Source organism: Mastigoproctus giganteus, chromosome 8 (assembly GCF_048544385.1).
Source record: "Mastigoproctus giganteus isolate SK-2022 chromosome 8, ASM4854438v1, whole genome shotgun sequence".
NCBI lineage: Eukaryota > Metazoa > Arthropoda > Arachnida > Uropygi > Thelyphonidae > Mastigoproctus > Mastigoproctus giganteus.
This window is the reverse complement of record NC_143582.1, coordinates 87,301,354-87,315,383: the sequence shown is the minus strand read 5'-3', so window position 1 is coordinate 87,315,383 and position 14,030 is coordinate 87,301,354. Positions and strand designations below refer to the sequence as shown.

Genomic DNA, 14,030 nt, shown 5'->3' with positions numbered 1-14,030 from the left:
CTTGAAATTCAAAATTTTGGCTCCAATATGATAAGAGATTATAGTATTGGAACCAAAATTTTGAATTTGATGCTAAAATTGGGCAGTTTTTACCACATAGAGTTTACAATTTTTTTTTTTTTTTTTCTCAAAATGGTAAAGTTGTTCCCCACTCTTGGTTTGGCCTGAAAACATTATTGCCACATTTCTGGAATGAACATAAACCGATTTCATTTTTGAATAAAAACAAACAATGGTTGTATGTGATGCTTGCTCTTCAGTAGGCGGTTAGCTGTGTAGAACTACTGGAGCTACACAATGGCACTTTGAGCTGCTCTACTCACTATAACAGTTATGATTGTTTTACTTTTGAAAAAAAAGTGCACAATAATGTTTTTAGGCTAATCCAAGATGGTGGACAATATTCTCATTGATTAAAAAGCAGTTGTTAGGCAAAATTTAAATTCAGAAAACTATAAAATTTAAACAGTAATTATTAGTCCAATTTTAACATGAAATTCAAAAATTTTAGTTCAAATATGACAAAAAAGGCCAAGACAATAAATAATCTAAACCCAAAAAAACAGCAAGGTAGACCCCCCCAGTACCTTTTAATTGAAACAGTGCATGCACGCGTGTGTGTGTAAATATACTATTATTAAAGTTAATACAACTTTCTTAAATGGACCAAAATGACATGCAAAGCCACTTCAGTTAATTAAAAATAAAAAAAAGTGGCACTCTAAAATATATCTGCCACCACAGATCTAGAATATCCAAACATTTCTCTTACAGTATAATTTAATATTTAACCCAAATGTAAAAATTTATTATATTAAGTAATTACTAACCAATTCTGGTATAGATGAATTCTTTGCCTCTTCAATGCAATGAAAGCCATAAAAAGCGGCACTCATGTCAACTCCATGATTTTTAACAGAGCAATCATAGTGCAAATTCCCTGGCTTTGCAAAGGACCCATTTAGACAAGCACTTGATGAGAAGATTGTTTCAATATAACTAGAAAAAAGATTGTTTTTTTAAATAAATTAGTAAAGAGCAATGTCTTTATAACAAACTTCAAGATTTTGTCATTTTTTTATGGAGCAATTCAACAAACAAACAAACAAACAAATGGAAAATATATTAAATTAAATGTGAAAATCACCAGGCACTACATTCATGCAACATAATATCACTTAACACATTCACTGCTTGTTATGCAAAAAAGTGAATTAAAAACCTGACAGTGTCAGGTTTTTAATTCAATTTGAGGGAAAATCACTCTAATTTTAGAACTTCTTCCAATCTGACAGAAGAAAATCAGATGTTTTAGTCAAACAACCTTCTCTGGAGGCTGACTAATTCGGTAAAATGAAACCCCAAAAATGTTTCTGCCCTTCCTAATCCAGATTGACTCAATCTCAGGCCAAAAAAGTTATCAGAAAAACCAGGAGTAAAAAGTGTTAATTTGAAAAGCATCTTTTGTTTTTTTTTTTAATTTGGGTTTTCTTTAAATCCAAATTCAACCTAAGGGGTTCACATGTGGTGAGTATGGGCTTGGCACACCCAGGGACTTGAGCTGTATATCATCATTCTTCTCTTTCTTAGTGATTTCCTTCTACTTATAACTCTCTCTCTCTCTCAGGGTAACTCAATTTTTTTTTGGCTGGTGCAGCATAAGCCTCAGGCTTCCTTGCACCCTGCCAACCTTTGTATCATCTGCAAACTTGTAGACGTTAAGCTCGATATACCATCATCAATGTCATTTATAAATATAGAAAACAACAATGGACCCAGCACTGAACTCTGGGGAATTCCACTAATAACATTAGTCACCAAAGAGCAGTGCCCATTGATAACCACTAGGGCTTGCAAACCGGTTTTATAAAACCGATTTTCATATTGAGTTGTTAAAACCAAAACCGAGCTTCTAAAACCGGATTCGAATATTTTCTTAGTTAGCCCTCGAATATAGTTTTTTGTTACGCACATTTTCTTTTGTTTGTTTGTTTGTCTGGATCGCTCAACAGCTTTGTTTTAAACATTTTTTTAATTTTATTTTAAGGTACGAATCTCGTGGGCAAGTGGCCCAAATCTAGGAGGGGTACCTTTTATCTTCCCACCTGTATCATGGCACGATGCAGGTGTACTCATTTACGACTGAGTGAGTCGGAGCAATAGCGTAAAAGAAAATGTTCAACATTTCTCCATTCCATCTATCTTGTTCACCAGACAAGTTATGGAACCCGCCTTATTGATGGTTACCCACTAGAACAGATTTGCTGAATGTTGCATCAAATTTCAATCGCAGAAAATTTTTTGCTTCTTTATTCCTATTAAATTTGCGATCAAATGTTCTCCAAAAAGCAGCTTCACCAAATTTAGCCTTTATGTAATTTTGAAAATACAATAGATTTAATTGGGGGAAAAAAATAAATAAAATGTGAGTAAATAAATAAAAATTTTTTTCGTGAAAATTTTGAAACTTGCCTCGTTTAGACTCTTCATTCAGTGCTTGCGGGAGTGATGCATAGTATTGTGCCTTTGTTATCTTCAATATTTTTATTTAAAATTGTCGGTGATATAAATTCCTGCTAATTAATATTTATTAGTCTTAATATGTCTAAGATGAAATCAAATGTATGGAATTATTTTGCTCGAAAAAGCAAAGATGAAGCACAATGTTCAAAATGACAGAAGATAATGAAGTCGTCTGGAGGATCTACATCATCTTTGATGTTGCATTTAAAGAAAATGCATCAGGTTGACATTAAACAAGATAACAGCGAACCTCCCGTAAAAATGGTAAGAACATTAGAAAACTTTATCGTTAAAAAATCTATGGAAGAAGACATTTCAAAATTAGCTGCTTTAGATGGATTTTCTTTTAATTCTATTGCCAAGAGTGAGTTTATACAATCAAGCCTTCACCTTCAGAGAAATAAATACGATAAATTACCACCAGCCTGAGTGAATGGAATTAAAAATATGATTCTGAATTATTATAAAACTAAGAAAGAAGAACTCATTCAGCATTTCAAAATTTCATTGGCTTTGGGTGCACGGTATTCATTGACTCTAGACGAATATACGTCTATACAAAATAAAAGGTATATGAATATAAATGTGCATTCCAAAAGACAATCACTGGTCGATAGGTCTTATTGAGATTAATGGTTCACTTGGTAGCAGAAGAACTGAGCAAATTATGAAGGGACACTTAAAGGAATTTGGTTTGAACTTAGATGAGGATATTGTTGCCTGCACCACCGATGGAGGCAGCAATGATGATTTGGCAAGCAAATTACGCCTAATCATCAACAATGTATAGCCCATTGTATACATCTGTCAGTTATAGATGTACTTTATGAAAAAGCAATCAATTATGGTGCACAGTCTGAGTCTCCCAAAGACAACGAAGAAAATGAAAATAATGAAGAAAGTGATGATGAAGAAGTTGAAGAAAGACAGCAAGGCATGCTTTATCAAACCGACTTTACCAATGAGCTCATTTATTTCTTCAATCCAGTGGCCAATATTGCACAAACTATTAACAAAGTCAGAAAAAATTGCAAGCTTTTTCGAAAATCGCCTACCAAAAATGACATATTACAAAATTTTGTTAAAGCAAAATTTAATGGGAAAGAATATAAACTTATATTAGATTGCAAGGCTAGATGGGATAGCACATTCTATATGATTGAGAGATTTTTAAAATTGAAAAACTGCATTCCAAATGCTCTATGTGCAGTACTGTCAACTGAAGCTGTCTGATGATGACTGGAAAACACTTGAATTGCTAGGTGAAACTTTGCGACCAGTTGAAATGATTCTGAAGGCTATAACCTCAGAAGATACAGACTTACTTAAAGCAGTCTTCAATAGAATTTTTGCTTGCTAAGTTTGATACAGCAGAAAACCCATTTGCTTTAAAGTTTCACCAAAGCCTTTTGCAGCATTACAAAGCAAGAGGAAATTGCCAAACTGTGGCTTTGCTGAGCTATCTACACAACTCCAAAAAGTTTAGGAAAGAAGATTCAGGTTCAAGAACTTTTGATTTTCCAAGTAAGCAAGTTTTGAAAAAGCATGCTGAAGAGATTTATCAGAGATTATTTGCAAAACATTCCAAAGGAGTCTTAGCGTCGAATGAAGAAACTGAAAATAAACAAACTGTTCTTTCAGAAGAAAACAAAGACTCGTCTAGTTCCGATGTTGGAGCTACACTCATGCGAGAGTATGATAGTGTAATAAAGAGATTAACTGAAGAGCCTTCAAAATATCCGAGTGAATTGGAAATCAGCAAAGAATTTAAACTTTTGGAGGCAAATAGCAGTAGAAGTGAAAAGCTGGAGAAAGTTTATAGAGCACTGTTGACCATTAAACCAACAAGTGTCCAATCTGACAGAGTGTTTTCGATCACTGATCTCTTTAACACAAAAATAAGGTCAAGTCTATCAGGAAAAATGATTAATATACTGTGTTTTTTAAAAGATCATTTTCAGAAAAAAGCTGAGCAATAAATAGTAAAGTAATAGAATAGAATCTTTAATTGCAGCATGATAGACATACAATTAGTCCCGTCACGGCATGGTGGTGCCAGGGGTTTACAAAACATATTTACAAAAGAAATATACATGAGAAAAACATAAGTTACATCAGATTATTGGAAGGCAACAAAGCACAGTTTTACATTTTCAGTTCCACGAGGATTCCCTTCCTGTATTTTTTATTATTGACCACTTCTTGGAGGTCCCCGTCGATGGTTTGCAGTGAGGGCAGCATTTGCTTTGGCAGGAATCTGTTGGTTAGTACTAGCTGGTTACAGTTTGCTAGCAGCTGTGCTGAAGACCGAAGATAAGGGGGAGGAATACGCCAAGAGTAGTGATCCCAGAAGTTTGGCTCTGTAATTTTACTGGTGGCCATCTTGATGGTGAACAGCAGCCTTCTTTCTCTGATGTAGGATCGGAGCCTGTGTAGTTGAAGGGCTTCTGCTAACTGCGTTGATCTGAGAGCTGGGGGAAGGTGGAGTTTGCTGTTGGCCCATTTTAGAAACCAGAATTCGGCATAGAATATTCTTTTAGTGTTGGATTCGGCAGCCGAGGCCCATATCTCCGAAGCATACAGTATTGTCGGGTAAAGGATTGATACAATGTATCTTTTTACCAGTTGTGGGTCGGTGGTGTGGAGCAGCTGTTGTTTGGCGACCCAGCGTAGTGAATTCAGCCTTGACTGTATGAGGTTTACGTGATCGTTGAAAGACAGTTTGGAGTCGAAAACGACCCCCAAATCTTTGTGCGTTTGAACACTTGGAACTGAGGAGCCATTAAGCACAGGCTCCAATGTTGTTGGGCTGCCCTTTAGTGAATAAATTATTTGTGCCGATTTTAGCGGGTTGATTTGGAGGTTGAAAGTATTGAGGTAGTCAGCCATGTCCTGCAGTTTGCTAGTGATTTGCTGAGTGGTTTCGGCTGCCGAGTTGGATGGCGATATCCTAGTAAGGAGCTTGACATTGTCAGCATATGTGATACAGTTGCACTTGTTGGTCACAAAATGCACCATGATTGCTGAGAAGAGAATGCCAGACAGGATCCTCCCCCCTTGAGGCACGCCGGCAATTATGTGACGCATGAAGGTCGTTGTTCTGATCTTTAGAACAAGGGTCCTCTTCGATAGGAGAGATTTTAGGAACCAGAGAACATCGCCGCGAAAATTGAAGTAGTTTTCTAAGAGAAGTAGGAGATTAGGTATGTAGATGGCATCAAATGCGGAATGGATGTCAAGATATATAACTGATAATTCCTGTCTTTGTTCAAAGGCTTCTAAGATGTGCAGAGTGGTTGTTGCAAGGTTAGTTATAGTTGACCTTCCTGATATCCCATAGTGTATTTGCTGAGGACTGTCACAGATAATTTGATGGGTGACAGACGGTAGCAGTGCTTTCTCCAGAATTTTTAGCAATACAGAGGCGCAAGCAATGGGCCTATGTTGGCTTGGGAGCATTGACTGTTGGTGCTTAGGAAGGGGCAAGACAGAGTACCTGTTCCACTAGGGTGGAACAGGTACTCTGTCTTGCCCCTTCTACTATCTGTTGTATAGGTTGAGGGGTGAATCGATGATGAAGATGCTTAAACATTTGATTATGAACTGGGGGATGCCGTTGTCACCGGTGTTTGCTGTGAGAGGGAGAGTATTTCCAAGCAACAACTGATGCAGGCCGGTAATGGCCTGCATCAGTTGTTGCTTGGAAATTCGGATTGTAGCAAGACTATCAGTGAGATGAAAGTGGTTGAGTCGCAGATTAGGTAGAGCTGGAGGTTGATTAGAAAATCTGGCAATGTAGTTGAGCCAGTCAATTGGGTCGATGTTGCTGGAAGAACTAGCCTTTGTTCTGTAGAATGGTTTCCCCCTTTTTAGGGTTCTTTCAAGGTGCTTTTTAATTGCAGCTGATTTGTTTCTGTTGAATTCGGCCCTGGCTTTGGAGAATGAAATGTGGTCTTGGACATTACCAGAAGTTTCCACTTGGCGTGTAGCAATTGTTTGTAGTGGAAACTTTGGTTGAGCTGGGGAGTCCACCATGCTCTGGAGCGCGGAGTAATGGTGACTGTCTTGGTAGCGGTGTGAAGGGCTATGGTCTTGATCCATTTGGTCATTAAATCGATTGCGACGCTCAGTTCACATCCATCTAAGATGTTCCATGGGATGTGGATGCAGCTTCAATGCAGAGTGCTGGATTCAGAAATTTTGGAGCAGTGACCTTTTTCACAGATTTGGTTTTGGGGGTATTGAAATATTTTTTAGTAGAAGAGCTGTAAATATGATTGGTTGGCGATCTGATTGAAACATGTCGGCTGTGGTTTCTTCGAGTTGGCATATTGCCGAGGAATAGACTATGTCCAGTAGGTTTTGGTCTCTTGTTGGCTGGTAGTTAACTTGGAATATTTGGATTGATTGGAGAGATTCTGTGAGATGACTTTTGAGGTGTTGGGTAGATGGTGGAAGATTGAAGTCCCCACATACAATATGAGTGGCTGCTGGGTGATTATTTATTAACCAGTTAGTAGCTTCGTCGATGGCCATCATAGTTGGGGTTGGAGGAAGGTACAGGGATGCAACATCTATAGTGGTACCTTAATGTTCCAGAGTTATCATTAAGGCTTCCACGTCTTGAGAGATACTTGAGACAGAGTGTACGATGGAGAAATTTTTTATCGTATTGAAAATTATAGCAACTCCACCCCCTCTGCGGTTATCGCGAGAGGCAGCCAGTACATGAAAGCCTGCAGGAATGGAGCAGCTTATATCTGGCTGGTTCGCCTCTAACCACGTTTCAGCGAGGCACAATATGTCTAGTGAGTTTGAGAGTAGAATCTCTTCCAGTGTATTAAGTTTATTTCTTAAGGACCTGATATTCTGGAACATTACGCGGATAGTAGAAGAGGTTGTAATGCTTATCCTCATGGGAGGGAGCCTTGCTTCCCAGCTGTGAACAAGTAGAGGCTCTCGATAATGAGAGATCAGGACAGGGATGAGGTGACCTTGATTTCTCTCGCGTTGGAGGATGGTATTACCAACCTTGGGTGGAGTTTGTTCCAGTATGTTAGTGTGGGAAGATTCTGGTGCTGGCATCCTTTCTGGCAGGCAATTATAATCACCAAGTCAGCTGTGACTGCGGTGGGAGTACTTTTGTCGAATATGAGTAGTCGCTTTAGGTTTTGAGGTTGACTGATAGGGAACAAATGGCCTGATCCTCGTTCCGACAGGCCAAATGGCGACGCTTCCTATCAGTTCTATTTGCTGTCGGCTACAGTCAATTTTGAATGCAGCACATTGTTGACTCCTAGTTTGTAGTTTGTGTACAGTTGGCCGTAGATTCACCTCTTCGTATATAACCTGTTTGACTAGTTCAGGGGTTGTGCATGGATTCAGTCGAGATACAAAAAGGCTGGTTGTACTGTTTCTGGTAGTGTCTTGAGTCCTGAAAGCTCGTAGCTTGGAGTTTATTGCTGTGCCGTACTTTACAGAGTTTCTCTGAGTGCGGGTTTCTTGTCTGGTATTGCCGTTTAGTGAAGCTGCTACAGATTGGGCAGTGCTGTTATCGTGCTCGTCATTCGACTGATTTTGAGGCCGACCGGGCTAGCCGAGTGGGTAAAGTACCTGCCCGGCAACCCAAAGGTCGCGGGTTCGATTCCCGCCTCGGGCTTGGATCAAAGTACTGCAAAAAACCTTGGGAGGTGCAATATGGCCACAGAAGCCGATGCGCCAACAACTGCCAAATCAAAAAAAAAAAAAAAAAAAAAAAAACTGATTTTGAATTGTGTCGATTGAGCTCGCTTGGGCGTCGACGTGGCTTGATGAGGTTTTCGGTATATTTTCTTGACTGCGTTGGGAAGTCAGCAATGGGTTTAGGTCACTGTCAGGGATTGAAGTTTGGAGGGAACTGTGCGATTTTATCGCAGTGCATATTAGAGCTTGACCTTTGATGGTTTTGCCACTACTGTTCACCTCGGTGGCCAGGATTTCTGTGTATGACATCCCGGGGAGACTCTGAAGGTTACGCATCACGGGTGTTTCTTAGGGCTGTGCAGCCATGTTGGGGTGATTCTGTTGTATCAGCAAATTTGCACGTCATGCTTTCCAGTGTGTGAGAGTTGGCTTGCAGACTGGCATTGATTTTGTGACTTGTTAGGCAACTAGTTATTTTCCCTATGAGGACTTCCACTATTTCGTTGATTTTGAAGTCAATGATTTGCTTTAGGGATGACTTTAAGTATTGAATGTTAATTTCTGGTTCGGTTTGGCACCCCTTCAGACCTCTGCGCAGGTATGCTTTGGCTATTTTCAGATATTGGCATAATATAAGCTGTCTGAGGGGTTGCTGAAGATGCATCGATGCTTGCATGCGATGTGGACAGGTTCAGGTGGCTTGGTGTTGGTCTGTAGGAGGCGTCAGTATGAGGCGTTATATCTGTATCAATGGTGTCAATCTCGTAGGCATTATCGTTCATATTTTCTTGCAGCTTGGCATAGTGCTGAGTATTATCAAGTGGTGACGCGACTTCTGTGAAGTCTACCTCACTGGGCTGTTTTTGCTTTGCGCTTTGGGCTGTGCGTGGTGAGTTCTCTGAGTTGTTGGAAATTTTCAGGTTGTCCTTGTGGCCTAATGAGCGTAGCTTCTTGCAGCACGATCCCTCGATTACTAATTTCCCCAAGCTATTTTTTTTCACATTATTTTTATTTATTTATTATTATAAGGCTTATTATTTTTTTGTTTACTATACGAGAAGATTGTTTTTATTCAAAGGATTTGAATACAATTTGTAATTTTGTATAATCTCAAGCCAGTTACTTTTTTGGTGCATTTTAATTTTTTTATTTTTTTTACTATAAGAGGTGATAGATTTTGTTTAAAATATTTGATTACGATTTGTACAATCTACCCAAGATAAAATAAATACCTGCGTTATAAGCTTTTAATTATTTTCCCTAAGTCTGAGAAAATCAGTTTTAAAACTGGTTTTAAGAGTAAACTTTGGTTAAACTCAGTTTTGAAATTTCTCGGTGTTATGCAATCCCTAATACCACTCTGTCTTCTTCCACAGCAGCAACTTGCTCTTAAGGCTACATTGCTCCAATTTGTACAGCAGTCTTTTATATGCAATGGTATCAAAAGCCTTCCTGAAATTTAAGTATATGATGTCAAAATTATTTTTTGCATACAGTTCCTTGGTCACAACATTACAGTAACCTACCAGATTGGTTAGACAAAACCACCCCTTGACAAATACCTGCTGTGATTGCAGTATAATTATATGCCTGTCCAAATGGTCCTGCATTACTTCTTTAACTAGTGATTCCATTATTTTCCCTGGAACAGAAGTTAAGCTAACAGGTCTGTAATTACTCATGTCACCTCTTTATTCCCCCTTTAGAATTGGGAATATATATACATATCTCATAATTAAGACTAAGGGTTTTCTTGCTTCTTTTACTGCTTCCTTTAATATAACTGGATAGATTCCATCCACCCCAAATGCATTTTTATGCCCATCCTGAATAAATTCCCCTCCACATTCCTTTCAGTTATCACCAAGTCATTTAACTCTTCATTAGAGTTTGATAAACTTCTGGCATCCTCTTCCCTAAAGAATTCCTCATATTAGTATTAGCTATGGCCACATGGTGCAAGGAAACCTATGGCTTATGCTGCACCAGCCAAAAAAAAAAAAAAATAATAATAAAATAAAACAACAAAAAAAAATAATAAAAAATAACAAAAAAATAAAATAACATAATAAGAAGAAAATTTTTAAAAAAATAATAATAATAAGAGAAAAAGAAAGAGAGAGCCTATGTGTTTCCCTCCTCCCATAGGCAATTATCCAGCTGACCTTTGAATTTCCCCAAATTGTCAGTCCCTACCACCTACCAATTACTGAAATAACTTATTCCAGTAATTTATAACTCTCTGGCTAAAATAAAACTTCCTGCAATCCAGTCTAAACATCTCCCCACGTAACTGGAAATTATGGCCCCTTGTTCTAGAATCATTTATAACTGTGAAAACTTTGTCCACATTCATTTTGCTTATGCCTCTGAGCTTTAAACACCTCAATCAAGTCACTTCTAAAGTGCCTAGTTTCCAAGCTCTGCAACCCACATATTTGAAGTCTTTCCTCATATGGAGCCCTTTTTAACGATTTCACCAGGCGAGTTACCCATCTTTGGACCCTTTCAACAAGCGCAATGCCTTTCTTTAGGTGCGGTCTCCATACTTGAATACAGTATTCCAAGTGTAGTCTAACAATAGCCTTATATAATGGGATTATGACATCCTTATCTCTACTAGCAATTGTTTGCTAAATCATCAATAGGACACCATGGGCCTTCCTTGCAACCAGTCTACAATGCTCGGAGAACTTCATGCCTGACCATGTCCCTTTCCTTCACTACCGGCGTTAGTCAACTCCACCAAGTATATGAGTTAATTCAGGGTTACTGTTCCCCAGGTGCAATACCTTACAATTTGCTGGATTAAAGCATAACTGCCATTTTTCTGACCATCCCTGAAGTTGATCTAGGTCACTCTGAAGAAGCTCTGCTTGGCAGTGATCATTAACTACTCTACCAATCTTTACATCATCTGCAAATTTATACATCATGCCCTCTATCCCTTCATCGATGTCATTTATGAAAATCAAAAACAACACTGGTCCTAATGCTGCTGCTTGGGGAACTCCACTTCTTACATCAACCGAATCTGAGGAATAACCAGCTATCACAACCCTTTGCTTTCTGCCCTGAAGCAATCCAGCTATCCATCTGAGGATTTTCTCTGTGATTACAACCTGTTCCAGCTTATAAAGTAACCACTCATGTGGGACTGAGTCAAATACTTTGCTGAAATCCAAATAAAAAATGTAGAAATTATTCCCTAAATCCAGCTCATGAGTGACCCTGTCAAAATAGCGAACCAGATTAGTTAAACATGATTTTCCCTTTACATGCTGAGTATCCTTCAGAATTCCATTTCTATCTAAATCATCCTGAATTCCAGCCTTGTTCATTGTTTCCATTATTTTCCCTGAAGTTAGACTAAACAGCCGGTAATTTCCCGCTTCACTCTTAGAACTGCCCTTATGTTTTGGAGACAGTTCATTGTTTCCATTATTTTCCCTGAAGTTAGACTAAACAGCCGGTAATTTCCCGCTTCACTCTTAGAACTGCCCTTATGTTTTGGAGACACATTGATACTTTTTTCCATCCAACAGAATCACTCCCAAGTGCAGTGATACTCTCATAATTAGCCTCAATGGTTAATTCACTCAGTTGCTACCTCCCTTAAGATTGTAGGGTTCATACTATCAACCCAAGGAGCCTTACTGGCCTGTAGGCTCGAAAGTTTTTCATTAAATAAACATGTGAAATCATTAATTACATTTTTTTCAATTTCACTCCCACAATTTCTCATTGACGTAAAGGGTTTTTCTTCTATAAATATCGAAGCACAATAACTGTTGAGTTCATCTGCAACTTCAGCTGGGTTATCTAATACTATCCTACATCCATTACATAATGGGTCCAATCTTGTTTGTCCTTCTCTTCTTTGCATTTATATATGTGAAGTATTCCTTATCCTCACTCTTCCCTCTCTGCCAGCGATTACTCATAATCTGCCTTTGCCAGCATAACCTTTTCTGGGACACTATTACAGATCAATTTGTAGTGTTATAGGCTTCAGTACTTTTATTACTCTGTAACCTTTCCATGCCATCTTTTCTGCTCAAGTAATCTAGCAACTTCATTATTCATCCAACTTAGAATCCTCCTCGTGGAGTATTTTTTAATGGTATATAAGCATTCAAGGCTTCTATGATTAATGTTTTAAAAGTATACCATAATTTAATTGTATTCGCTCTCTGTGAGATATCTACCCAGTTACTAGAGGTTATGTAGCATCTCAATCATTTGAATTTCCTTTCCTGAAATTATAACGCATTCCTTTGCCTTCAATCACTATCTCTATCTTCATCATCTACCACAGAACTCCATGATGACTTCCTGCTACTGGTTCCTGTACTGTCAGCCCTATTATGTCATTTGGTTCATGGGTGATGATGAGGAGAGAGAATTCTTTTCCCTAGTACTTTCCCTGACATGTTGATATAAATAGCAATCATCTAGTTGATTTAAAAATTTTGTCCCCTATATGGCGTTTCCTTCCCATTTGCTCTAATCAATTAGAGGCAAATTAAAATCACCCATAATAAGACATTCATGCTTACTTGTCCATTCCATTTGCATGTAGCGGTTCTCATCATAATCTTTACAATCATCTGGCCTGTCGATTACTCCCACTCTCATTATACCTTTGCTTCCAACTATCTCACACCATACAGATTATATACTAGCATGCAAAACGTCTGAATTCGGGAAAGCTTTCATCATGCTCAGCTCCTTTTTGATAAGAAACATGACCCCACTACCCCTTCTATCTTCCCTATCCTTCCTAAATACATTATTCATACCATACTGAAACTCATCAGTATGGTATGAATCATACCCTATCTCCGGGTGGCACCACGTTTCTGTAAGGCCTATTATGTCAGTGCAACTTGTCCTAACCAGCAGTTCGAATTCACTCATTTTATTGATGACACATCTGACATTACTGTATAAACAATTAAGATTTAGTGTCATCGTATAGTTAACTACCCTGACACACTCCTTAAAGTTATCTGAGCTCACTTCCCTAGCATTAGCTGCCCACTCATCTGAAATGTTTCTGCCCTCACATTTTGCTAATATGTCCTGTTGCTGTAACAAACAAGAACTCTTGAGGTATGCCCAAGTGTTACTTTGACCAATATTATCAGATAAATGCATATCTATATTACCCTTGTCCCCCTCCCACAAACTAGCAGTCTCCCTAAACCTTTAAGGTATCCTCACTGATACTGGCAAAAACTCCTTCACCACCTTTGTTTAAATGTATCCCATCTATACAAAACAGACCCTTTCTACTTACAAGTTCAGACCAAGCTGATAAAAATTTCCTCCCAAAAGCCTTGCAGAGTCTTTCAAGTCAATTCATGAGCCTTTGAGCATATAATACTTCCTATCATGCCTGGGCAGAATTTCAGACATAAACATTGTGACCCAACTCGTGGCATTTCTTCAGCATGGTCCTATATTTGTCTAAAAAATTGTCAGATTGTGTATACTTAATGTCATTAGTCCCCACATGAATAATAATATTCTCTTTATCCCCTTTAAAATCTGACAGTCTGTTGGTGACATCATCATTAATAATTAAAAATATTTCATTTCCCCGACAATGGAGTCTCCTAATAAAACTAAGTCCTTTTGAACCAGACTAGTTTGCACTTGGTTATTCTGTTCTGGGGCTCTGAATCGGGAGTGCATCACTTGGTAGGTTACTAGAGTCTTGAGTCCCTGACAAGCTCCCAGTTACATTATCTAGAAGGCAAGCACCCATTTTTTCAATGACTCAAATTGTTGTAGCAATGCACCAAATTTAAACTTAAGAT

The 14,030-nt window shown here is 38.3% G+C and overlaps 1 protein-coding gene across 1 annotated transcript in view; it reads right to left on the bottom strand.

Annotated features, from left to right (window-relative positions):
* Herc4 (HECT and RLD domain containing E3 ubiquitin ligase 4) overlaps positions 1-14,030 on the bottom strand; it is a 768,218-nt gene that overhangs the window by 412,018 nt on the left and 342,170 nt on the right. The window contains exon 11 of the mRNA XM_090378812.1: positions 831-999. Coding sequence (XP_090234938.1) covers positions 831-999 — 169 coding nt within the window. The remainder of the gene's footprint in view (positions 1-830; positions 1,000-14,030) is intronic.